The sequence below is a fragment of the Phoxinus phoxinus genome, assembly GCF_949152265.1.
Source record: "Phoxinus phoxinus genome assembly, chromosome: 15".
NCBI classification, from domain to species: Eukaryota; Metazoa; Chordata; class Actinopteri; order Cypriniformes; family Leuciscidae; genus Phoxinus; species Phoxinus phoxinus.
The window spans coordinates 21,084,657-21,112,622 of record NC_136890.1 but is presented as its reverse complement, the minus strand read 5'-3'; the positions used below and the strand labels follow the sequence as shown (position 1 = coordinate 21,112,622).

Genomic DNA, 27,966 nt, shown 5'->3' with positions numbered 1-27,966 from the left:
GAAACCACCAACATTGGATCCTGTAAACATTCCCATCTGCTGTTTCACACAGTAAACCACCTAGTAAATGAGCCTGGCGTATTTCAATAACACTATGTATTATTCATATTTCCTCCTTTTTAATTTCATATTTCATCTGTTTTAAAAGCAGCTGCATTTCTCCTATGGATCCTTCATTCTCTTTCTTTTTGGTTTCTTCATCTGCTACACCCCAAGGCCGCCCTTCCCCTCCTCCACCTGCCTCCGCACCCCCAAGAATGGACACTGACTGCCAGTCTATATATATCCCTCAGAAGGGGCCAGCTGTGCCTAAATGCTCCCTGCCCCTCTGATGCCTCCTTGTCTGGTGTAGGTTTGCAGAAGGGGCCAGGGCTAAGAAGGTAGACTGTGCCTTCCTCAGAGAGGGCGAGATGGTGGATGAGGCTTAGGACCATGCTAAAGATCTGACCTGTACTTAAGGACATCAAGGATTTGTTAAACTAGGAATCTCATTTCAGTTGTTTGGGTGAATTTCCATCGCATTTTGTGGAAAATAAGAAGATTTTACATTTGGGAGATTCACAATGGAGTCAGGCGGCGGTGGTGGTGGGGTGGCAGCTTTGACCTCGTTCATCATGAATGAAGAAGAACTAAAGAGAAAGCAGAGGGAGAAGCTCAAGAAAATGCAGGCCACCGGAGGAAACCCTCGACCTCCACGTACCTTGTTCTTCTTCACGCTCAAAAACCCTTTCCGCAAGACCTGCATCAACATTGTGGAATGGAAGTATCCTTCAAACTAACTTGATTTTTAGTTGTTCAGTTCCCTTTCCATATTGCTTTGGACTGTGGTTTGATGTTCATCTAGTTATGTTATTGAATCGTAAGCTGAGATAGGCATGTTTTAGAAAGGCATCCGTCCCCCAGAGAGGTGGTTTAGCATGCATGCCAGACAAAGCACACAGCCACGGCTTTGTCTTACTCAGCTTTTTAATGTTCTACAAAACCATAGCGAGATATTTGCTCCATGAAAGATATCTTGATTTGCGAGGTGGAGAAAATAAAAGAGGCAGTTGTTTTTCGTAATCCCCAGGTTTAGTGTCTCTTAAGGTGCTGAAATCTCTGTCTCAGTTGTGAACTAAAGGTGTTAAGCTTTTGTTATGTGTCAGACTCAACACGGTCAATTGGAAGCAGTAGTTCCCGGCCTTAACTTGGAAGATGATAAGGATAAACCCCAGACTATTTACAGCCAGTCAGCAAAACACTCTTAATAAGACTTTAAACTAGTGTTAATTGTCCCAATTTACAGTATTGTTTGTTTTAACATGGCTTCATACACCCGGTTTCACAGAAAAGGTTTAAGCTAGTCCCAGACTAAAATGCATGTTTGAGCTGGTTTAACTGTAAGTAACTTGCACTGAGATATCTATGTCAGTGCCATTGTTTTCTCTCAAGATCAGTAATGTATTTTTGTAAGACACGTTAGTCAGCTTAGTCTAAACCCTGTCAGTAAAACCAGGCCTTGGTGTTTTTAGCACTTAGATTTGCAATTTTGGATATGCAAATATGATTAAATGCACATAAAGATATATTTGTAATAATGCTGTCTCTTTCATAACTGTAAGTTCCTAAATTACAGCCAAAAACAAGAATCGTGCAGCCATTTTTTTCCTTTAAAGTTGGAAGCGGCTTCTTTGCTTCCTCTTTTGAGATCACCCTTGGAGACAAAACAACAATATAAGCCTACAATAAATATTTGCTTGATTAGTTCACAAGTAAGAGGCATATAAATGGAAGTGTGAATAGGAGGTGTAATTTTGGAGCTATTTATCTATGTGTATTTATACAGTTTAATAATATTCTGGCTATGCACAGCTGTTGTGTAGGATCAGTGGACATGATGCTGAGCTGGCAGGGGAATTCTGATTCCACCCCCTAGTGGCAGAAATGCACACAGAATTACAGTTAGTTTTGTTTATGTTTTTTTTTTAGAATTACAGTTAGTTACAGTTACAGGCCACATGTAGAGTACAGTTTAAACTCAAACTTAGTAAGTATTTCTGAATTCAGAGAATTGAGAAAATGTAGAAATACTTCTTACTGGCCATGAAAGTATTTCTATCATGGTAAGTAAATACTGTGTGTAGGCTATTTTTATAATTATTTTATTTTATAAATATAGCCTGTTTCTTTTTTTAATCGTATATTTATTATATTATATATTCTGTCCTAGTAAATGTTTATTCTGATGAAAAATCTGATGAGTGAGTCCTTAATTACAATTTACTTACTGACCAATATCCCTTTCTTTTATTTAAAAACTCGTATTTGGCACTGACCAACTGTTAATGTATGGTTAATGTTAAATCTAATGTATGCAAGACCTGCTTATATTCATCACAAAGTTGAATGTGAAAATCTTTACTTCAATTTTCCAGTGGTAGTTTGTGCCAAGTTTGCCCAATGTTTTCCTGAGCAGACTCCATCAGACCCTTTGAGATCATTATCCTGCTAACTATCTTTGCTAACTGTGTAGCTCTGGCTGTGTTTCTCCCTATGCCTGAAGAGGACACCAACAACACTAACCTAACATTGGTGAGATGTTCTTAAAAAATCATAGGAGAACATACATGTTAAACAAATAATCCCTGATTACTTCGATTTGCTAGTAATTTGCAGTGATACATCAACTCATTTTGCAAATAAATTATATAATTTTTATGGTACTGGATTAAAGGATATGCCTCAGACGTCTCATGGTGTGTTGCCAGATAATCTGAGAAACTTTCATTTCTAACATCAAGTGTTGCTCAGATCTTTATTCATGTCTTTTAACGTACATGTGTTTTGAAACTGATACATGTGCGCTAAAGTTTTCTCCCAGTTGGCGTTTGCACCGGTTTGCACTGGATTCCTTTGTATTAATAGCCTATGTGTGATTTACACAAATAAGCTCTTTTAAAATTGTTGTTAAGACGTACCAACAATGCAATTTAAAACATGTTTTAAAACTGTAAATATACCATGCTAGCAGGTGCTGTTGTGTGTCGTGGGTTTTATATTTAGTCTTTGGTTTGAGATGTGCATGTCCAAAGGTACAAGTGTGGTGTTTAAAAATATACTCAAATCTTGGGAGGGGATTTTCATGACGCATTAATATAGATTTTATTGACATGACTGTAGAGCAGACCTGCAAAGATAATGAAATCATTTACCCCATGTGGCCACAGAACTTTGCTGTTGTTGACTTAAAGTCTAGGTGCCAAAACTAATTTCCTATGTGTAACCTTTTAGGTTTCGGCTATAAACACTTAAAAATAATGATAAATCCTCTTTACACAAGCTTATTTTATGACTCAAGCTTCATTGGCAGTATGTAGGTCACACTCTTTCCACTAGCGTGTGCAGTCATTTACCATTCCTCTCTCAGAACATAGGGTGTTATTACATTTCAGATTTCACAAATCTGAGCCCCACTCACTTATTTACTCCCCTGGGGTTACAGTGACTGTCGGTGTGGGTCATTCATTCCTTAGATACTAAATCATGAAAGAGGAGCTGAGAGTGGATCTCAGACATGGTCAGAATTATTTTGATATGGCCTGCTAGTGTAGAATGAGAGGCAGTGTGCTGTGTAAAACATACAGATTAGATCCTCACTGCACATCTGAGGAAAGTTGTTTGATTTGGCAAATGTTAAGGTTTGGGTTTTAGAGCCACTTTGCATTTGTTTGTTTTTTGAACAAATCATCCATGTGATGTAGTTGACAGTGAGCTAAAGCTGCTAATAGCCCCTCTGAGATATAAAGTCATTTTAGGATGTGGATTGTGGAAATAACAAAACTTCCGTAGTTTATGCTGTAATTTTTTATGTATATTCTTCCAATCATCTTAATATGCAGAGTCAGCTAAGAGTAAAAGTTTAAAGTTGGCATGAAACAGAAGTTACACTAGTCTTTTCTTCCATATTGTGTCATATACAGTAGTGAAATGGCTTCTTGAACAAGAACAATTTTTCATATTGAATTGACTGGATGGTTGTGGTATGCTACAGTTGTGCAGGTATGACGTAAATTTGTAGGCCAAAACGCGGAAACAAGTGAAGTGTATGAGTTTTTTTAACAGGTTTTTGGTTAAATGGCTGAAATAACAAATAAGGTGGTGAACACAAGCTCAAGATACTTTCACGTTTTATTCTACGACATAAAATACATCAGTTTTTTTAAGCTGTTATGTGTCTCGAAAAAGGAGGTTTATAAAACTGAAAGAGTTGAAAGAATCTTTGTTGTGATGAGGTTAAAGATGTGGGACCATGGTTCGTTTATAGTCTGCATTTAGGCTTCAAAATTCATAAATGTTGTGTTAATCTGAGAAAATCATCTTGATGGACAAAACATGTAAGTACCATCAACTTTTATTGATCACAGAGCTTGTTTTTTGTGATAATCTAAAAGCCCAGGGAAAACACCTATTGGGTTTCTGTCGAGGGAACCAGTGTGATGCTAACTGCCGGTTGGCCTACAAAGGGACGTCATACTTGCACCAGTCTATTGCTGTGATGTCATGTGAGTGATAGGTTGTCCCGCCCTTTTGCCAGTAAACGCATCATCAGGGAGCAAAAGAAATGTCGCTGCAAGATGGAGGGGAAGTTATTTTGATTAAAGATTACAAGTGAACATGAATTTTCAAAAATAATGATGTGCTCAGAAAATCATTTATAATAAACACTGGTATGTTCCATTAAAAAAAAACGGTCAATTTTGATTTTATGTTGACTTTACAGTAATATACAGAGCCAGTTCTGAGCGCATTTTATTTGATTTCAGTACAGTACAACTACAGTTTAAACAGATATTTATACAGATTTTGTTTTTATTGACCAAACCCATCACAGTTGCAATTAAATTACAAACAAATCCTTAAAAAAATATTTGTCACTGCATCATCTTTTACACCCCATTAATCCCTCCTTTAACACTGTTTGTTTCCTTGCAGGAGAGTCTGGAGTACATCTTCCTGGTCATTTTCACTCTGGAGTGCTTCCTAAAGCTAGTAGCGTATGGGCTCCTGTTCCATGAAGGAGCCTATTTACGAAATTGTTGGAACTTATTAGACTTTGTTATTGTGTTCATGGGGTAAGATGACTTTCAGAATGTCCAGAAGTCACAGAAAATTTGTCTCAGAAGTCACACACACAATTGTCTTCTGAAATGATTCTCAAAACTGTCCTGAACTTTTTGTATAGTTTGTGACGTATTAATAATCCATGCAATATAATCTAAACAATTTTTATTAATTGTTTTATATTCATTAAGTAATTGTCCTTTTAAACTGTTTCCACAGGCTCTTCACACTTTGTGTGGACACCATCAACACAATAGCAGGAGTTCCCACCGAGAAGGGAGGCGGGTTTGACATGAAGGCTCTTAGAGCGTTTCGAGTCTTGCGACCATTGCGGCTCGTCTCTGGAGTTCCCAGTAAGACCTTTCTGAAAAAATAACATCTCAATAGCACCACAAGTACGGCAACATAGGAATTTAAAGCTAGATCCTAAATATACTCACAACATAATATCATAATTACATTATATATAAGTACACTTACTTCATAATTTTAACAAACTGAGTCACTATTGAGTGAAAATTGCAGGTTAAATAGGTGCTTACACAACCTATTATACTCATGCTGTTAACTATCATGTAAGATTAGAATGTCTTTGCCAAAAAGGTGGTGTGTTGAAAGTGTATTTGTTGTCATCCAGGCCTGCAGGTGGTGATGAGCTCTATTCTGAAGTCCATGTTGCCCCTCTTCCACATTGCATTGCTAGTCTTCTTCATGGTCACCATGTATGCCATTATGGGTTTGGAGCTGTTCAAGTGTAAAATGCACAAGACATGTTACTACCAGGGCACTAGTAAGTCTTTTTATTTTGAGACTGATAACTGATCTTTAAACATCTATTAAAGTGCATCTCATAATTAAGTTTTCTCATAAAACAAGTTTTAAATAAATAAGTAAAAGAAAATACTTAATTTTAAACATAATGAATTGACAAAGCAATACTTAGATTTGTTATCTAAGCTTTAAACCTCTGTTTCAGACATCGTTGCCATCAGGGAGAATGAGAAGCCATCACCCTGTGCTCAGGCTGGACACGGGCGCCGCTGCACCATCAATGGCACTGAATGTCGGGCAGGTTGGCCTGGTCCCAACTTTGGCATCACCCATTTTGACAACTTTGGCTTTTCTATGATCACAATCTTTCAATGTATCACAACGGAGAGCTGGACTGATGTGCTCTACTGGGTAATTACTTATGGGCATGATAGTCCTCCTCATTATTATACTGTGTAGAGAGACCAGAGGACAATATTTCATTTATTTTAATATATAATAAAACAATAATCAATAATAAAACTACTCTATGCTGGTGTTACATTTTTATTGATAGGCTACTTATATCAATCAGTATAGGTATATATAGTAGCCTATAAATTATGCTGATAATTAGACCAACATTATATTGGTCTAATACATAGATATTGATATTGGTTTTATACAACACACAAGTACACAAGAAATTAATATCGGGTACATTTTAGATACAATATTCCCAGTTACTATTTTTGCTCCGTCAATGAAATAGTTTCAAACGAAATCAAAGCAGAATTTAATTTCACACAGTAAACCTATGTGTGAACATGTTTGTTAAAGAGTTAGTTCACCCAAAAATGAAAATTACCGGTATCCCATAATTTACTCACCCTCAAGCCATCCTAGGAGTTATATAAAAAATATCCTAGCTCTTCCAAGCTTTATAATGGGAGTGCATACATCCATCCATCATAAAAGTAATCCATACGGCTCCATAAAGGCCTTCTGAAGCGAAGCGATGGAAAAATATCCATATTTATAACTATAAACTACAATCACTGGCTTCCAGAAACGACCGTACGCAAGTATACTTCTAGTTAAAACTAACACTAAATCCTTATCTCATGTTTGTCAAAATCAAATACTGTGATGATTCGATCTTTCAGATTAATGATGCCATAGGGAATGAATGGCCCTGGATCTTCTTCCTGACTCTGATACTGCTGGGCTCCTTCTTCATCCTCAACCTCATCCTTGGAGTACTGAGCGGGTATTAGGTCTTTTAATTAACGTTTCTAATGAACAGTCAGCAATTTTGGAAGTTAGAGAGAACTCAGTGCATCATGAAACCTGGCAGAATAAGTTCACTGAAATGGTTTGTGGGACACAGATACATTTAATCAACTTAAATGGTTCATCTAAGCTACTTGTAAGACATATACAAGAATATCACATGACCATGCAGCCATTTCAGTAAATTCAGCTACATGGCTAAGGGGCCTAATTGAGATTCGTTTTTTCTCTCTACAGGGAGTTTACCAAGGAGAGGGAGAAGTCACGGTCACGAGGAGAGTACCAAAAGCTACGAGAGACACAACAAATGGATGAGGATCTGAAAGGATACATGGAATGGATTACTCTTGCCGAAGTTATGGATGGAGATTCTGAGGGTAATGTTGTTATACGTGTTTATGTCTCTGCTGATCTATCTATCTATCTATCTATCTATCTATCTATCTATCTATCTATCTATCTATCTATCTATCTATCTATCTATCTATCTATCTATCTATCTATCTATCTATCTATCTATCTATCTATCTATCTATCTATCTATCTATCTATCTATCTATCTATCTATCTATCTATTGATTGATTGTCATTCAAATTGTAACTTGAATGTATATTTATCTAAAAGTGCAAGAACAGCATCATTAAAGTTTCTGACTACTTCTATTTACTCTCCAGCACTTCTTCTTCTTAGAAAGGACACTGAGTCAGAGACAGATAGTTTATACCAGATTGAGGGGATCAACAAGTTGGTCTACTTCTAGTGAGTATGCAAGCAAAAACAACATTTTTAATCACGATTCAACTGAAGACTGATTCTCCATGGTCCCACTGTGAAAACAACAGCCGTATTGCACGCCACTGGAATATCGTTTTACGGAGGAAGTGTCATGGCTGGGTGAAAGCTAAATTCTTCAACTGGTGGGTTCTCCTTGTTGTGTTACTCAACACTCTGGTCATTGCGACGGAGCATCATAACCAGACTGAGGGCTTAACAAGTTTTCAAGGTCTGTTCCATAAAGCAATACATTCCCAACTCCTATTTAGTTTGTTGGTTGTTGTAAAGAATCTTTAAAGTAGAATCATCCAATAACTTCATGTATATTTTGGGGAATAAAATGCTTATACTAAGTCTAATATGCTGATCAATTTTGCTGTTTGCAGACACTGCAAATATAATCCTGCTCATCTGTTTCACGATTGAGATGGTTATGAAGATGTATGCGTTTGGTCTGAGAGCCTACTTTATGTCCATCTTCAACCGATTTGACTGCTTTGTGGTCACGATTGGATTACTGGAGATCTTCCTGGTCATGTCAGGCATCATGACACCATTGGGGATCTCTGTGATGCGATGCATACGACTCCTACGCTTGTTCAAGCTCACAAAGTATGTTCACTTATTTAAACCTACAGTAATAGAAAACAATATGTCTTAATTTCCAAATCTTACCCGTCTTAACTTATTTTCCTGCAACAAATCACAAGAACTGTTTTATTATGCTTATAAAGCATAATTCTAACAATATTTTACTGTGTGATAATACATGTTGCTGTGTTAAATATAACATACATAAATATATATTTTTTATTATTAATTAGTTTTTAATTTTCGTTTTAAAATTACTGACATTATTATTGTTATTATTATTATTATTAATACTATTTTTTTCTACAATAAATTACCTCCCATACATAAAATACCTGTTTCCTCCGCCAAGGTTGCTGTTTCCTCTCATTGATCTTTAGGTACTGGACATCACTTAATAACTTAGTGGCATCCCTTCTAAACTCAGTGAAATCCATCGCCTCCCTGCTCCTGCTCCTCTTCCTCTTCATCGTCATCTTTGCCCTCCTGGGTATGCAGGTGTTCGGTGGGAAATTCAATTTCCCTGACAGAGTGGTTCAGCGCAGTAACTTTGACAACTTCCCACAGGCCCTCATCAGTGTGTTCCAGGTACTCCGACTACGATTTTATTGACATTGTTCTCTGATTACGGAAGCTGTTTATGTGAAGTTGGCCTTTGTTTTCAGGTCCTAACCGGAGAGGAGTGGGACACAATCATGTACAATGGAATCATGGCTCATGGTGGACCTCAATCCCCAGGAATTCTTGTCAGCATTTACTTCATAATGCTATATTTCTGTGGAAACTGTATCCTTTCATTATTTTTGTGTCTCTGGTATGTATTTACCAGAAATGCTTGGAGATGATCAATGGAAATGCAGTATGTTTTTTTTTTTAAAGAATATTGCAAAGCACTTAAAACAAAATGTACATTTGCCAATGTTTTTGCTGCTAAGTGGGAAGTGTTTCAGATCCAGTACTGTTATATTGTTGTGATAAAGGTGTTTGGGTTGTTCCTTAGCAAGCTGTTGATCAGTCGTCCTCTTGAATGTGTTCTTGGCCATTGCTGTGGACAATCTAGCCGAGGCTGAGAGTCTGACAGCAGCACAAAAAGAGAAAGCAGAGGAGAAAGCCAGAAGGAAACTTATGAAGTAAGACAAAATCTACAGAATTAAACACACTTCTGTTAAAAAGTTTGAAGCTGTCTCAAAAGAGACAGTAAAGACAATTATAATGTTATAAAAGATTTAAATTTCAAATAAATCTTCAATTCCAAATCAGCATATTAGAATGATTTCGGAAGTATCATGTGACACTAGGGGTGGGCGATATGGCAAAAATGTATAAATGTAATGAATTGATTAAAAATATCATATCACGAAATTTTCAGGAAAATCACGAATCACGATTTTATCACGATTCTTTTTCATGTTGGTTTTACTATTTTGCAAGTGACTGAGCATTATTGCCAAACTAATGTCCCTATTTTAAAAACAAAGCCTTACAAGGTAACAAGATTTAAAATAAAAAAGAATGGCAGACATTTAGGCCAAAGTGGTGAAAGTAAAAATCTTTGTCATATTTTCTTTGTTTTTAAAAGATAAGAACAAAGATACACGTTATACACAACATATAATATATAAGTGAAATAAACAATGCTTTATTTTTTCAGCTACAGTAGGTGTATTTAACAGAAGCATTCAAGAAAGAAATTAAATGAACAAATAAACAAATAAAACATTACATAGATTTACCATACCAATATATCAATTATACATTGATCCTTATTAAAGCTACTATTAAAGTTCTCAGAGCAGATCTACTATTCTCATGTCTACTATTCAAAATAATAGACATGAAACATGAACATGAAACAAAAAGACACGGACACACTGGCACGGCACGGACACATACGCACTGGCATGGACACGACACCGGCACGGACACAGACACACCGGCACGGACACAGACACACCGGCACCGAAACGGCTTGGACACCGACACACCGCCACGGACACACCGGCATTGGCATGGTTACGACACTGGCATGTACACAGACACACCGGCATGGACACCGACACACCAGCACGGACACAGACACACCGGCACAGAGATGGCACATACACTGACACACTGGCACAGACACACCAGCACGGACACACCGCAATGGCATGGATACGACACCGGCACGGACACAGACACACCGGCATGGAAACGGCACGGACACACAGACACAGACATTGGCACAGACACACTGGCACTGGCACAGACAACGGTACGGACACACCGGCACCGGCACAAACACTGGCATGGACATGGACAAACGGACACCAGCACCGGCACAGGAAACACCGTCATGGTGATCACCTTTCTGATATTTTTTACTTTCTCAGAGAATAAGGAAGCAAACTCACTGCATTTGCTGTCTGAGAGCATTTCATATATGAAATAATTAACTTTTGTGAATTGCAGTGTCCCGTGTGTGTAACTCGACCTCTGCGTTAACATGTATTGTGAATGTACGTTGCATTGTACAGTATGTTGGGACGGAGGCGCCAGAACTGCAACTGATAGAATACACTGTAGCACGTGTAAGTCGCGCTATTTTGGTCCAATGGGGGTTTCCAGTAGCACGGGGAAGGAAACGCGTGTTCGAGTCTCTCCAGCGTTTTAAAGGAATTTTGGTTAAATAAGACACAGGTTCTCATATGCAATTATCTCGTTTTAATCTGACTCCATGAATTAAATAAAAGTTCAATGTGCAATAAGGTTATGTTTACACTTAAATAGTTACAACATGATGTAATGAGAATTTAAATCATTTGTACCCAACATAAATGTTACCTGAGAGAGAGAGAGAAAGAGAGAGAGAGAGGGAGAGAAAGAGAAAGAGAGAGAGCGAGAGGGAGAGGGAGAGAGCCCTCTCCCCAGCTTCGCATCCAAAGACAAGAGAGTGAAGAACATTTGCCGTCCTGTTTTGTCATCTCTCCCCCGACCATCTCCCAACACCTAGGTGTGAAATATTCAAACTGACCAATCAGACCATCACAATTTCGTCCATTGTTCCCAACCTCCGGCCCACAGGACCATATCACCGCTATGCTGGAAATGTCTTAATGAAAAGCAGTGTCTTTGTTGCATTGAAATAATCTTGGATTATTTCCAGCCTTACAGTCCGCCGCTTGGCACCATTGGCAATACAGATGGAATTCAAAGGTGGCACAATCCATAGAGACATGCTTTCTGTTGTGTGGTTGCATCTTCAGACTTTTCGTCCAGGCTTTGTAGCAATAACAGTTTGTTAGTGTTCAGTCTTTGTTCACCATGCAGGGCTGCTGCATGAGGAGGCTCCATCAAATGGTCTTTCACCATTCATAGATGTGCAATTCATCCATCACACCTCCACAAGAACAGGAATCTGGGAGCAAACGAGTGGGACAGCAATCTAGCAGCTGCCTCTTTCTGAACCAGGACACAGGACATAAACTTCAGTAGCAGTGATCCTGTGATTTAAGAGAGCATCCAATACAACAAACAGCAAAAGTAGACACATGGCATTTGTCATTGGTCAACGGGTTGATATGGTCAGATTCAAATTGGTCTCTGGCAAAAAACCCTTAAGTATTTAGGAACACGGTCAAGGGAGGACAAACGAAGATCAACAAGTTCTTACACTGTTTCAGGAAACACTCAAATAAATTTCATCACAACAAAACAACAATGCTGGTTTATAACCTCATTTCATGTAGAGTTTCTGTAAAATATTTAGTGTAACCCAAACGCAGAGATTCAATTTAATCAATGTCCAAAAACATTGTTGTAGGTCAAATGGTCAAAATACAAATATGCAAGGTATGTAACAATATTTCATGTAATATCAATAATAATATTCAATCAAAAATCATGAAGAAAATATATGTAATAATCATTGTTTGTTCAGTAATCTTCCAATGTAAGCCACCTATGCAGATTTAAGAAGTGACTTTGGCGCAATACAAGAATGGAGATCTTCCTTGTAACAGTGTGTGTGTGTGTGTGTGTGTGTGTGTGTGTGTGTGTGTGTGTGTGTGTGTGTGTTTTTGTGTGTGTGTGTGTGTGTGTGTGTGTGTGTGTTTTTGTGTGTGTGTGTGTGTTTTTGTGTGTGTGTGTTTTTGTGTGTGTGTGTGTGTGTGTGTGTGTTTTTGGGTGTGTGTGTGGCTGGCTAAGTCACAGTCGATGACAGGGTTGAATTGTAATTTTTTTGTAATTGATTGAAGCGTTCACACTTCAGATCTAGTTTGTTTTTTATGATGTGTCTGTTATTAGAGGCATTGTTGAGAAATCATGGGCCCTATGATTTTCCAACCACACCAATAACAATCAGTTAAACATTTTGAATTTTAATAGCAGGTCTGCCTCTGCTTTAGAATTTGCATTATCAATTTGTGACTGTAGCCATGCATGTGTACGTTACAGTGTTTTCCCATGAGTCGGTAATGTGTACTGTCATCATGGGATCAGCTTTGCCATCCTATGTGTGTGAAGCTGTCTGGATCTGTTCAGTGTGATGATGGACAATAGATCATTAGTGAAGTGTCACTTTTGGGCTCTATGCCATCTTTATCTTCTTATGTGTAGTGTTCAGCGGTAAATGGAGGTGTGTGTTCAGTGTTCATGCCTAAGAGATGGGTGGAATCAAATATGATAATTGTGTTGTAAATTTGGATCCAGTTCTAACTGGGAGGCCACAGTTATGCAGTAGTGTTACTGTGATGTGTGAGTGGCCTCGAGTTGTCTTTTCACCCATCTCCCGAGTCTCAGGTTATGTTCTAACAATCTCGTCCTGCTTTGGTGCAGGTGGAGTCCGGCCTGTCCTGGCGTCCATTCTCCAAGGGATTTCAGTGTTAAAACCTGAGACAGAAACAAATGCAGAGAACCACAGTTAATTCAGATATTTTCAACAGTTTCAAATTTTTAATTCCTGTTTTCACATGAAACCCAGTTTCATAGACCAGGTCTAAATTGTTGCTGTTTCAGGACAATGTGTGACACCTAAAGCTGCTCTTGGTTCAGTCTTCACAGTCTGCTTGTGTCATGAGCATTAGAGATCCCAGTTCTGCTGGGGAAATCTTCTGGATTCATCAGAGTTTTTATCACTCATATTGTCATTTTAAGTTGCTCATTACAATCAGATCTGTGGGCAGAAATTTGTTCACCTGGATCGGTGTAGCCTGTTTTATGGTGTCATTCACACATTTTGTTAGTGCAGATATTATTATTTTTTTTACCTGCAAGAAACTGTGGTATCTGTCTGCTGTTTAGCATTTCACACCCACCTCGTAATTTTACTTCTCTGATCAGATTTCAGTTTTATTTGGCTGTTAACTGTGCCACACTTATTTGCAAATGTAAAAGCACATCCTCTGCCCTTTTGGCACTGGTTAACATCCCAATAGAATCTAATTCTAAAGACTGATGTCATACTTTTCCAATTAATGCCCTGTTTGGCGATTATAACACAATGCATATTAGAATTCGAGTTATAATACAATTATGTTATATTTAAAATAATATAAGGTAAATAATATTATTTCTGGTCTCTGGAACAACTTTGTTGTCAAAGTATTTGTTTTTTCAAAAGGCGATTATTTTTATCCGGCCCTTGCTCTGTACGTTCTCGTGTCAATACATTTGATTATGAAAAGATATTTGGTTCAGGCTGGTTGACAAAATATATATGTTCACCGTTTCTCTTTTTATATTTCAAATGCCTATTCTTTCATTTTTAGTCTCTTTGAGGACTACTTGAAGGCAAAATTACCATTTTAATGTTTAATTATTCTCTTTTGACTCTTTAATAATATTTTACCCGCTTAGACCAGGAAACTATGTCGCTTTGAGTTCCTTACCCAGTAGGTCTCCGGCACAAGTGGTCAGTCCTGAAGATCAAAAAGCTGAGGCAATGGCTACATATCTAGGATTTTGCTGTAATCCCTACACGCAACAATCAAAGATACATTCAGTAGCCCTCTCTTGTGTGTCCCTCGTGGAACTTAACTTAACCGTTTTACTTTAGTAGGTTTTGGCCACCATTAAAGACGCCAGTAGATTAACTTTACTTTTCTTTAATGGCTTTGGATTGGCCAAGCCCGTGATCTTTCACGTGCACTTACATAAGGTAACATTAAATTAGAACAGAGGTTGCGGAAGCGTCCATGCTAGATTAATCGACCAGCCTCTAACTGGTCCTAGACGGACTCACTCATCCTCTCACACAAGCAGCCAGCGAGCTTCTGATATCAGTATTTTAGCCGTCGCTAATCTCTGACTCGACATTGTGGTAACATACGAATCCGTTAATCTATTTGGGAAAAACAATCTCGGAGTAATTTAGAATTAATTCAAACGTAACAATGTATAAATTTTGTTCAAGATTCAGAGTTACTGAACCCTAATGCGAATATAGAGTTTGTTTAGGTTCAGTATAGGATATTAATGCTTTCAATGTAGTTTTGGGCCTACCGGTGGGCCGGCGGCACAAAGGGTTAAGCGTTTGGAAGCAGCATGGACATATTTAGCTTAGCCTAAAACTGATTTTTAGCCTGTAAATCATGTCATCCTATTTTTTTCCAAACTTCTTTGCTTTTCATAAACAGTTCATCGACCTGCCTTTTTATTTATAAAATCACGCATTTTTCGATCGTTTACAAACTTAGCTTTTTATTTCTGTTGTTTGCTCATTCTCTTTATGTGTTGCTGGTTTGTTTACAAGCCAATACAACAATGGCAAAGACATGCGGCTGATTTTTAAAACTTTTAGGCTTTATTTTTTCGGTTCTTCGTCGAGTTATTCATTATTTGGAAGATGTTATTCCAATTTTAGGTTTCGTTTCTTGTTGCTTAGGCAAACAAGGAGATCTTTCAAATCTATACAAATGTTTTTATTCTTCATCTGCGCTGCCGCTGCTAATCTAATCACGTCCTCACACGTGTTTCTAGAACAAAGAGCCTTCCGACCCGTAAACAATGCAAACATTTTCTTAAACACTTCTAAAAAGGTAGAAAAAGTTGACTTACCACAGCGGCGGAAGAAAGAGAAGATGTTCAAACCTCTGTGTTGATTTTAGATTCCATTTTTGCTGGAAAGATCTTTTTTCGCGGCTCGCGTTGTGCTTCGCGATCACGTCGGGGTCACCAATTTGTAAGTCGCGCTATTTTGGTCCAATGGGGGTTTCCAGTAGCACGGGGAAGGAAACGCGTGTTCGAGTCTCTCCAGCGTTTTAAAGGAATTTTGGTTAAATAAGACACAGGTTCTCATATGCAATTATCTCGTTTTAATCTGACTCCATGAATTAAATAAAAGTTCAATGTGCAATAAGGTTATGTTTACACTTAAATAGTTACAACATGATGTAATGAGAATTTAAATCATTTGTACCCAACATAAATGTTACCTGAGAGAGAGAGAGAAAGAGAGAGAGAGAGGGAGAGAAAGAGAAAGAGAGAGAGCGAGAGGGAGAGGGAGAGAGCCCTCTCCCCAGCTTCGCATCCAAAGACAAGAGAGTGAAGAACATTTGCCGTCCTGTTTTGTCATCTCTCCCCCGACCATCTCCCAACACCTAGGTGTGAAATATTCAAACTGACCAATCAGACCATCACAATTTCGTCCATTGTTCCCAACCTCCGGCCCACAGGACCATATCACCGCTATGCTGGAAATGTCTTAATGAAAAGCAGTGTCTTTGTTGCATTGAAATAATCTTGGATTATTTCCAGCCTTACACACGATACTACGATATTTCTTCAAAAGCAGATCGTGGAGACATTTTTATCGTCCACGATCAAAAATCGTGATATCGCACACGCCTATGTGACACTGACGACACTGACAGTAATGCATGCACAAAATAAATTACATTTTGAAGTGTATTAAAATACAAAACAGTTATTTTAAATTGTAATAATATTTCACAATATTACTAAGAATATTGCCAGAGAAGAGTGAGGAGGAGAAGGCCCTGGTGGCTAAGAGACTGATGGAGGCCAGGAAAGCTGAGGGAATGTCCACCACAGCAAAGGTATGTTTGATACCTCTCAGAGCATTGCTTATTTGAGATAAACCTTCTGCAATGCTTTACCAGTTGGTCTTCTAGCTAGTACTGTCAAGATTATCCTAAATGCAACAGCACATTGGATCTTCAATTGGCCACATCAAATTCAAATGCCTAAATGTTTCATCATGTGTTTGCCTCCAGCTCAAAATAGATGAGTTTGAATCAAATGTTAATGAAGTGAAGGACCCCTTTCCTCCTGCAGACTTTCCAGGTAACGTTTAAATAACATCTGAGGGCTCTGCACTTCATAAAATGCTGACACCGCACAAACTACATCTCTAAACATGTAAAGGATGAAGTTCAAAGATAGCTGATCTATTATAAGTAAAATGTATTATTAGCTCCAGCCTCCAAGCTCATTTATGGAGCACATTTCAAACCACACTGCTGGCTATTTTCATGTGGTTCTTGAGCTGTGCAAAACTAAATGATATGTACAGCATCAATGCTAATCAAAATCTTAGTGGATCACAAATACGCACATAGATCTGTGAATGCATGTGATGTTTTTGAGTTGACTGAGCTGTAATCCTTCGCCCCTGCTCAGGTGATGATGAGGAAGTTGAACCAGAGATCCCTATCAGCCCCAGACCCAGACCAATGGCCGACTTGCAGCTCAAGGAGACAGTGGTGCCCATGCCCGAGGCCAGCTCCTTTTTCATCTTTGGCCCACAGAACAAGTTAGACTTTATGCCCTGTTTTTTAATACAATGTAGAAACTAAATTTAGAACTATACTTGAACTGTGGCCTCAAAATGGCCTCAAAATGAAGTGTTAGTGATTTGCTGTCAGTGGTTAGTAACTGATGCTCTCTGTTGAAAGGATCCGGAAGCTTTCCCACAGGATCATCAACCACACCACCTTCACCAACATCATCCTCCTCTTCATCCTCCTCAGCAGTATCTCTCTGGCTGCTGAAGACCCCATCGACCCCCGTTCTTTCCGAAACAAGGTACCAACATTTTGATTACTGTATTGCTTTGACTGAACTTTTAGTTATCCGTTCATACTAATCTGCGTTCATTCATTCATCTCACAGGTCTTGGCTTACGCAGACATTGTCTTCACGTCTGTCTTCACCATTGAGATTGTGTTGAAGGTAACATGCTTGTCAACTTTATTTAACTTTCAGATTTGTGGTTTGCCTGACATGTAATTTAGAATTGACCTGTGTATTTTTAGATGACGGTTTATGGAGCGTTCCTGCATACTGGCTCTTTCTGCCGAAACTCCTTCAACATTCTAGATCTCATTGTTGTGGGGGTTTCCCTCTTGTCCATGGGCATGGAGTAAGTTCAATAATATTTTATGCTGTTTAAGTTGTTAGTATACATCATCACCCCCACTCTCTGTTGGATAAAGCAGCTATCATCGCTTTGACAAACTCTGTTGGATAAAGCAGCTATCATCGCTTTGACAAAGACATTTTTTATTTCAAACAAGGAACATTATTAATATTGGATATAAACTACCAAGATAGCCAAATAGATAAAGCATAAAATAACACAAAGCATAAAAAAATCAGTTAACCATTCACACACTTTTGTTTCACACATACATTTTTGCTCTGATGAATATTATCTGCACTTCTGTTTAGTGGCTGTTTTACTATTTAGCAACAATCCTAATTAATCTACAGCGTGAGAGATGTACGGTACAAACAGTGTAATCCAATTTGTGAATGCATGACCCGATTCTATTTGGTGAATCAATAAAATGACTCTTATGCACCAGTTCTTTTTAACGAATCAGAAACGCACAGCATGCAGTGTCATCCAATTTCTGAACAAAAAAGACATATGGCGTAAACAACATAGTCCAAATGTTTCTGGAATGAATGACTCGTATGAGCCAGTAGCTTTTAATTAACCAGAAACGCATAGTGCGACCAATGTAGTCCAAATAATTCTGGAATAAATGACTCTTATTAATCGTTTTTTTTGTGAATCAAAAACACTTGGCATGACCAATGTACTCAAAACAATTCCCAAACAAATGACTTTTATTAGCTGATTCTTTGTAGCAAATCCAGTGTAGTATAACTGATTCCTGAATTAATGACTCTTATGAGTCATTTATTTTTAGGGAATCAAACACATAAAGCAACTTACTTCACATAACGTGTAGCTAAAGAAAGACATTGTGAATTTTGTTGGTAGTATTTTAATAAACAAATGAATGAAATATGTTAATGTTTTTACTGGTTTAATTTTTTTAATTAATATACAGTCAAGACCAATAATTGGACTGCATTACTGGATTGCAGGTCTAGTACGATCTCAGTGGTGAAGATTCTGAGGGTGTTGAGGGTACTAAGACCTCTAAGGGCCATCAACAGAGCCAAAGGGTTAAAGGTGTGTATATGTGTTCAGCATCCTAACTAAAAAGCTACTTTGATTTGTGATGTGGCATTTGTCTGTGAATTTATATATGGATAACTGCCATCAAAACAATTTTGAGGACATTTCAAATGCGGATATTCAATTGTTGCATTAGTACTTAAGCAATCTTAAAAGCATTATCATGTTAGGCACTAAATATACTTTAAATTCCCCTCTCCAGCACGTGGTCCAGTGTATGTTTGTGGCTATAAAGACCATTGGCAATATCGTCTTAGTCACCATGCTCTTGGACTTCATGTTCTCCTGCATAGGAGTGCAGCTCTTCAAGGTGAGACAACCTCTATATTGTGCTATAAAACACTGGGTTTTGAAATGAAAATGAAATGTTTTGAATTGTGTTTTACCTTTATTCAGGGGAAATTGTTCTATTGTACGGACCCCTTACAAAAGACAGCAGAGGACTGTCAGTGAGTATTTTCAGCCACATTTCTTAGCTTTTTCCTCCTCATGTTGCTGCTAAGTATCTAAAACATGTCTCTTGCTTTTGGTTGTTCTTAGGGGAACATTTTTAAAGCATGTGCAAAATTCTCTTCATGACACGGAGATCCATCACCGCCAGTGGGTCAACAGCGACTTCAACTTTGACAATGTGCTGAACGGCATGCTGGCTCTCTTTACCATTTCCACATTTGAGGGCTGGCCAGAGTGAGTGTGTGAAAAATCTCATCCTATTAAGATCTTCATGTGACTATAATTTGATTTACACTTAAAATATTGCTTCATCTGCCAATAACATATTACACACTAAACCTTCCTTCACTCACCTTCAACAGGATCCTTTATAGGGCCATAGACTCTAATGCAGTGGACACAGGCCCTTTGTACAATAATCGTGTGGGTATCTCCATATTCTTTATCATCTACATCATCATCATTGCTTTCTTCATGATGAACATCTTTGTGGGCTTCGTCATCATCACTTTTCAAAAACAAGGAGAGCAGGAATACAAGAACTGCGAGCTGGACAAGAACCAGGTATAGTGTGTAGAGCGGTTGCTCTCTGATGTTATTATTCACATGGGATTTGATACATAAAATTGTGTATATTTGACAAAATGATTTTTCCTTCAACTCCACTTTTATTGTAAATACACTATCATGATGTCCATGCCACATGATGTCCATGCATTGTGTTTTGGGGATTTTCACAATCATCTTTTCTTGCTGTCTCGCCCCTCACCAGCGTCAATGTGTGCAGTACGCACTGAAAGCGCGACCCCTCAAATGCTACATCCCGAAGAACACGCATCAGTACCGTGTGTGGTACTTCGTGACCTCCTGCTACTTTGAGTATCTCATGTTCTTTCTCATCATGCTTAACACACTGTGTCTTGGAATGCAGGTAAGCAGTTAAATAGCAGTTACATTTATTTACAACTATGTACTGTACACTACTGTTAAAATTTTTGGGGTCAGTTAGATTTTTAGGGTAAGTTCTGTCATCCTGTCAAAATTATGTCATTAATTCATGACGTTTCACATTCATAAGTTCTTCGTTCATCTTCGGAACACAAATGAAGATATTTTTAAAGAAATCCGAGAGCTTTCAGTCCCTACATTGGGAGCAACACAATTTACGCAGCCAGAACAATAGGAAAGACATCATTTAAGTAATCCATGTGACTCCAGTGGTTTAACCTCAATCTTATGAAGCAACGCAAATGCTTTGTTGGCGCAAAAAAACATAATTTACCTCTATATTTACTAAATAATATTATCCAAAGTGAGTTCACGGAACAACTACCAGTCTTGAGTCAATATAACACGCATACATCGTTGTGCAAACAAAGCACTTGCGTTGCGTCGCTTCATAAGATTGAGGTTAAACCACTGGAGTCACATGGATTACTTTAATAATGTCTTTCCTATCGTTCCTTTTTATCAAATAAATAAAGTCTCTATGAGCATAAGAGGCTTCCTAAACTTCCCAAACTTTTGAACAGTAGTATATTTAAGTCATTTTTTGGCATATTTGGCATTATATATAATTATTGGCATGGAGTTATTATAAGTGTTCCTTTTTGGTCGATTAGAAAGGCTTTGTTAATGTACTATTTACACACAATTATTTTTAACATGTTTTATTAATAATTATTCTATTATTAAATCACTTTTTCAAATTGATAAATTTTCAAAAGAATTCTTTCACATTTTTAAAAATATTATGTCATTTTATTGCTGCATGTAATATTAACTACGGTATCTTTAAGTTAAAATTTGATTGGCTTTAAATTAAAAACCATTATAAAACCATTAAAAACCCTTATCATTTAGCAGTATCTATACAACCATGATTTTAAAGTAAAGCTTAAACCCATTCAGTCACTATATTGGTCAGAACAATGTTCAGTCTATATAATATTTCATAATACAAAAATGTCTGCTTTGTACATCTCTTGTTTCTCTTCTCTCTGTGGTATAGCACTGCAACCAGTCCGATCATATAACCAAACTCTCTCACAATCTTAACCTCATCTTCACTGTCCTGTTCACTGGCGAGATGGTTGTCAAACTCATTGCATTCAAAGCAAAGGTACTCCTGCTTCCTCAATATGAAACTCTGAATAAGAAGATGTGCTCTATTTGAATACGTTGTTGGTATTTTGTGCGTCTTCATACAGGGTTACTTTGGAGACCCTTGGAATGTGTTTGATTTCATCATCGTGGTCGGTAGTATCGTTGACGTGGTCCTCAGTGAGGTTGATGTGAGTATGGCAAATATTTGAGGCTACGCAATTATGTAAAAATATTGTCACAGTGATTTAAAAGCTTTGTAAATGTCTCTACAAAAAGATAAGCATTTCAAATGGCGACCAACAATGGCTTGTATTTTAAACCCGTATTTAGCGATACATGAAGCACAGACCACAGCAAGCAGTCAATATCAGCATTAGTGCACAGGAGGTACCGATTTCATCAGCTCCAGCTCGATTTTCTTTTCATCCAACCAACTTCACTCATCAGTGGCCATTGATGGGCTCATTTTCATGATTCATTTCACTTGTGTTAATGAACCACCCTCTTCCCATCTTTCACAGCTGCTTAATACACACCGCTGCACATCCCCGAGAGTGATTTGATGCACTTTTTATTGCCTATATAAATAACCAACTTGTTTTGGAAGTGTGATCCATAATTGTGAGGTTATGTTGATGTTTGTCTTTGATTCCCAAGATGCATTTCCGTTTCTCTCATGCACTACATTCACACCTTTCATCCCTCATCCTGACCGTTCATCTCTCTGTTTCCCTCAGACTGCGCTGGAGACCAGCGGAGGACTCTGGTGCCTACATGGTTGTGCTGTAAATATCATTCTGCACTGCATTGGTGCACACACCACTCACATTATCTCATTCAACAAGATGAACAAGGACAACTGAATGTGTTAGAAAGCCATTAATAATCTTGAGCTCAATCAACAGATTCTTACTAATGGATAAAAAGCTTTTTTAATTCATTTTTGTTTTAGTCCCGTTTGCTTGCCTAAATAGTCTGATTTAAAGGGGTATGCATTCATTATTGATTATCTAATTGATTTAGGTAAAGTGTGTGGCTTGACTGCATTTTATTTAAAAGCTTAAATATACACAAAAGATCTACTATGATACTACATTATGGTGTTTATATTATATTATATTATATTATATTATATTATATTATATCATATTATATTATATTATAATATAATTATAATTATATTTTTCAGGAAGTGAATCCAATGGAGGCAATTGCTGTAAGTACATTTTCCTGGTTTGTTTTCTTTGTAAACACTTTTTCAAATGTCTAAAAACTTTTAACATTTGATTTGTTTGTTAGGTGGAGCTAAATATTTCTCTCTTTTTTACTCTATTATAGGATGCAGAAAATGTCAAAGTTTCCATCACATTCTTCCGGCTGTTCCGTGTGCTGCGTCTCATTAAACTGCTCAATCGCTCAGAGGGGATCCGGAACCTTCTCTGGACCTTCATTAAGTCCTTCCAGGTGAGACACGAGAATTACAAATCAACATCTTGATCACAAAAGAAAACAAAAATGTTTGCGGCCAGTGATTCGAAGTTAATATATTCAGGATGGATGCATTCAATTGTTCAAAAGTTATAATAAAGACATTTATAATTTTACTAAATATTTATATTTCAAATAAATGCTATTCTTTCGAACCTTCTAATCATCAAAGAATCCTGATTAGTGTGTTTTGCTGTTTGTGATCAAATATATGGAGCCATGAGAGACTAAGAGACATAAGAGACTTCTTTTGAAAACGATGGAAAGGTTTTATGAAAAGTAAACCTTGCTTTAGCTTTAACCGGATGTTTCTTACATTAAATGATGTTGTGTTCTTCCTTCAGGCACTGCCTCATGTGGGTCTTCTCATTGTCATGCTCTTCTTCATCTATGCTGTCATAGGGATGCAGGTGAGCTTCCCTTATCTGGTTTCCCTCAGTTGTTTAAATGTCCTGTTTTTGCTCTCCTTCTTGTTATATTTTCGAATGACGAAATTCGAATGACGAATTCAAGGACGAATGTCCTCTCTCTTTCTCCTCCTCTCTATAGATGTTTGGTAAAATAGCCCTGGACGATGGTACAGAGATTAACCGCAACAACAACTTCCAAACTTTCCCCCAAGCTGTTTTGGTATTGTTTCGGTAAGTCAACCATGTACTTATTTTTTGCTTGTTTGTTCTAATGCAAGTAATTTTGCAAACCATTTTATGCAACCTAAGCTTGAGAGCTCATATAGTGCAACTCTGAAAAGATAAAATAGCATTTTTGTTGTTGTTGAATAATCCGCTAACTGGTCAATGTGTGGGTTCACAGTGTTGCCACTGGAGAGCAGTGGCCTAACATCATGCTAGCCTCTATGTACGGGAAGCTCTGCGACCCCAAATCAGACTACGGCCCTGGAGAGGAGTATACCTGCGGCTCCAGCATTTCTGTCTGCTACTTCATCAGCTTTTACATGCTGTGTGCATTTTTGGTAAGCAAATAATGAAGCTCTTTTTTCTCAAGAAAGTTCAAATACAATAGGGTTGTATTGATGTTTAGCAGATATACGTTTTTATGTGGAAAACAACTCTAAATACATTATCCAACATTGTTGAAATCATTCTCTTCTTGGTAGGTTATCAATTTGTTTGTGGCTGTCATTATGAACAATTTTGACTACCTCACTCACGACTGGTCAATCCTCGGCCCGCATCACCTGGATGAGTTCAAGAAGATCTGGGCGGAGTATGATCCTGAAGCAACGTGAGTAAAATCACATGAGGCTCCAATGCTAATGACAACTTATATGTAGCTTTGTGCTTTTTCTTCTTAACATTTTGTGAATTTTATGAATTCATTGTCTTCTGTCCTTATAAAGGGGACGAATCAAACATCTGGATGTAGTCACTCTCCTGCGGAGGATCCAACCACCATTGGGTTTTGGTAAATTTTGTCCCCACCGCTCAGCATGTAAGGTAAGAGAATCGGTATAACTTTTTTGGTTTTGTTGAAAGTACACTACCATTCAAAAGTTTGGGGTTGGTAAGATTTTTAAATGTTTTTAATGTTTTCTTATACTCAAGACAACATTTAATATGAAACATTATTACAATTTAAAATAACTGTTTTCTATTTGAATATATATTTAAACGTAATTTATTCCTGTGATGGCAAAGCTGAATTTTTAGCAGCCATTACTCTTCATTAGTCTTTGGTGTCACATGATCCTACAGAAATAATTCTAGTATGCTGATTTGAAGAAACATTTATTATTACAGATAAAAATTTAATAAATTATAACAAAGTTTTGAGTTTTTCATTTAGATCTATTTAATGCATTTTTGCTGAATACTAGTACTAATGTTAATTTTAAAAAGTCTTACTAACTCCAGTCTTTTGATTTGAAGTGTATTTCTGCATGCATTTTAAAAATGTATTTTGAACTTCCACCTCAGCGCCTGATTTCCATGAACATGCCGCTGAACAGTGACGGCACAGTGACATTCAACGCCACACTCTTCGCACTGGTCAGAACAGCTCTGAAAATCAAAACTGAAGGTGTGGAATTGAAATCAAAAAGTTAGCAGTTAACTTCTCAGCGTAGTGTTTAACTGACATTTTTCTGTTAGGAAACTTTGAGCAGGCAAATGAGGAGCTGAGAGCCATCATTAAGTCGATCTGGAAACGGACCAGTATGAAGTTGTTGGACCAGGTCATTCCACCCATTGGAGGTGAAGTCATTGAACTCATTCATCTCAAGTTTTTTCACCAATGATCCATGTCTGACTACAATGTGATTTTATTGGCTGCAGAGGATGAAGTCACCGTTGGAAAGTTCTATGCCACCTTCCTGATTCAGGAACATTTCCGCAAGTTTATGAAGCGGCAGGAGGAATACTACGGCTACAGGCCCACCAAGAAGAATACTGATGAGATTAAGGTGCACTTTATGATACATGCCTGCAGTAAATATCAAACCAATTGGCATTATTTTAAAGACAGAAAAAGTTTGCTAGGTTGCTAATTATAAAATGATACTATTTGCTTCGCTCTCCTACCCTGTCCATGTGCTGCTCTGGTTTTGCAGGCAGGTCTGCGCAGCATCGAGGAGGAGGCAGCCCCCGAACTGCACAGGGCCATCTCAGGTGACCTGATCGCTGAGGATGAGATGGACCGTGCCTTGGAGGGAGGAGAGGATGGCATCTATAGGGTAATAGATCTATAGGAAATAGATAAATGTAGATATAGATATCCATCTGGACTTACAGCCTCTGTGTCTCTATCTATGCAGCGGACTGGTGGTCTGTTTGGGATCAACGCCGACCCCTTCTCCTCTGAGCCCAGCAGCCCCCTCTCCACACAGATGACCAGCCAGAGGCCCCTGCAGTTTGCTGAGACTCGACCGGAGGATGTAGAGTCCCCTCCAGACTCCGTCTTCCTCCCGAACACTGAGTTCTTCCCTGATAACATGCCAACGAAAACCAACACCAATAACAATGCCAAATTCATTGAAGAGTAAGTGGATCATTTTAATGAAAAAGTGCCACTTAATGTGTATCTGTAATGGTTATTATGCTCATCTGATGTTTATTTTGTCATCCAGGTTTACTTTTGAGAGCGAGTCACTGTCAACTGCTGCAACCAGAAACTATTCATACGAGGACATGAGTGAAAACAGTAGGTGATCAAAGATTTTTTTTTTTTTTTTTTTATTCCATTGTGATATTATATACTATATTTTATACCCTAATGATTCTCATTACTGACTGTTATGATACAGTAATTTGTTTTACAGTAGTACATTAAAAGTACTGTTTTTCTTATTTGTATTAAATGTTATTATTTAATTTTAATTAAAGGCAGTGTAACAAATGCCTCCTTATACACTACCGTTCAAAAGTTTGAGGACAATACGATAAAAAAATTAAAAAATTATACTTTTATTCCGCTAGGACACATTAAATTGATCAAAAGTAACATTAAAGGCATTTACAATTCTTTCTATTAATTGTTAATTATTTCTATTAATTCTTTCTTTCTATTAATTTAATAATCCTAAATAGAAAGAGTCTACTGTACCAAAAATAATAAGCAGCACAACTGTTTAAACATTGATAATAATACAAAATGTTTCTTGAGCAGCAAATCAGCATATTAGAATGATTTCTGAAGGATCATGTGATTCTGAAGACTGGAGTAATGATGCTGAAAATTCAGCTTTGCCATCACAAGAATAAATAATATTTTAAAATGTATAATAAAATAGAAAATAGTTGTTGTAATTTGTAATAATATATCAAAATATTGCTGTTTTTACTGTATTTATGATCAAATAAATGTAGTCTTGGTGAGCATTAGATACTTCCTTCAAAACATTAAATAATTTTGACTCCAAACTTTAACATTACAAATATATGAATATATCAAGCCTATCATAATCATCATACCATGAAGAAAATGCATTGATAACCATTATATTGACAGTAATCAACACATTTTATTGTATAAATGACATTATTTTCTGTGGAACCAATAGGAGACCCCAGTTTGTATATGGGCGGAGCCTCATGCGTTGATGACAGACAGCTTTCAGATTTCACTGTGAGGACTGATATCACACAGGTGTGGACAAATGTTGCATATCCTTATCTGAACACTGTACGGTGACTTTTTGATATTCCTGACAATTGTCTCTGTGTGTGATTCTCTCAGTTCCAATATAATCCCTCATATGGAGCAACAAAGAACCAGAGAGCAGCAACAGAAGCTTCACCAGCCACCGACAAACTCATTCAGCAGGTAAACTACACCAGGCCACATCTCCTGTACTTTACATGCATTACAGACCTTCTCAGGAAAGACTATTAATCTGTATTTTCCATGAATCCGCAGGCACTGAGAGACGGTGGTCTAGACTCCTTGGCTGAGGATCCACAGTTTGTATCTGTGACTAGGAAGGAGCTGGCAGAAGCCATTAATATTGGTGTGGAGGATATGGAGGGCATGGCTCAGGGTATTGTAAACGGGCAGAGCGGCAAGGTAACAAAACGTAAACGGCGTCCCATCCCAGTTCCACCCGGCACCAAGCCAGCCAAACTCAATGAAGACACCAGTGCAGTGTAGATCGATACTGAGAGACATTCAACAAATTCATGAGACATCATCAGCCTGAATCCTCCGCCATTGTACAAAATCACTTGCTTCACAGTTTATAAACAGGTAGTGCTGTTTGTTTTGAAAGGGTACTTTTAAAGATCCGTAGTCTGTCATACAAAGTCTGGTGATTTTTATTTCGGCTGGCTACTCTGATTAAGGACTTGTTTGTTTTTTGGTAACTGAATTTACCAGACATCCTCAATAAAAGTGTTCACACTTCTGTTCTGTGAACATTCACTGTTGAGTGACTCGCATAATACAGACAAATGCCTGTGACACAGAGACACGAAGACAAGTCTTTTCTTTTGTTTGTCTCATGCCTGTGGTTTAAACTGCACAT

The 27,966-nt window shown here is 37.7% G+C and overlaps 1 protein-coding gene across 1 annotated transcript; it reads left to right on the top strand.

The window, feature by feature from the left end:
* The first annotated feature begins 341 nt into the window (after nucleotides 1-341).
* cacna1sb (calcium channel, voltage-dependent, L type, alpha 1S subunit, b) lies at nucleotides 342-27,966 on the top strand. The gene is made up of 45 exons (XM_079638851.1): nucleotides 342-763; nucleotides 2,466-2,571; nucleotides 4,972-5,111; nucleotides 5,320-5,453; nucleotides 5,738-5,890; nucleotides 6,077-6,282; nucleotides 7,017-7,120; nucleotides 7,381-7,520; nucleotides 7,819-7,903; nucleotides 7,987-8,147; nucleotides 8,305-8,530; nucleotides 8,890-9,097; nucleotides 9,175-9,295; nucleotides 9,525-9,639; nucleotides 16,452-16,545; nucleotides 16,723-16,792; nucleotides 17,129-17,261; nucleotides 17,404-17,533; nucleotides 17,621-17,680; nucleotides 17,764-17,870; nucleotides 18,848-18,935; nucleotides 19,144-19,251; nucleotides 19,338-19,390; nucleotides 19,482-19,628; nucleotides 19,757-19,958; nucleotides 20,167-20,325; nucleotides 21,406-21,516; nucleotides 21,605-21,688; nucleotides 22,238-22,285; nucleotides 22,690-22,716; nucleotides 22,839-22,964; nucleotides 23,333-23,398; nucleotides 23,538-23,629; nucleotides 23,802-23,961; nucleotides 24,106-24,233; nucleotides 24,349-24,445; nucleotides 24,926-25,028; nucleotides 25,100-25,201; nucleotides 25,283-25,410; nucleotides 25,558-25,680; nucleotides 25,762-25,985; nucleotides 26,074-26,147; nucleotides 27,007-27,092; nucleotides 27,183-27,269; nucleotides 27,363-27,966. Exons 1-45 carry the CDS (start codon nucleotides 564-566, stop codon nucleotides 27,591-27,593), a joined length of 5,547 nt encoding a protein of 1,848 aa, XP_079494977.1. The 5' UTR covers nucleotides 342-563; the 3' UTR covers nucleotides 27,594-27,966.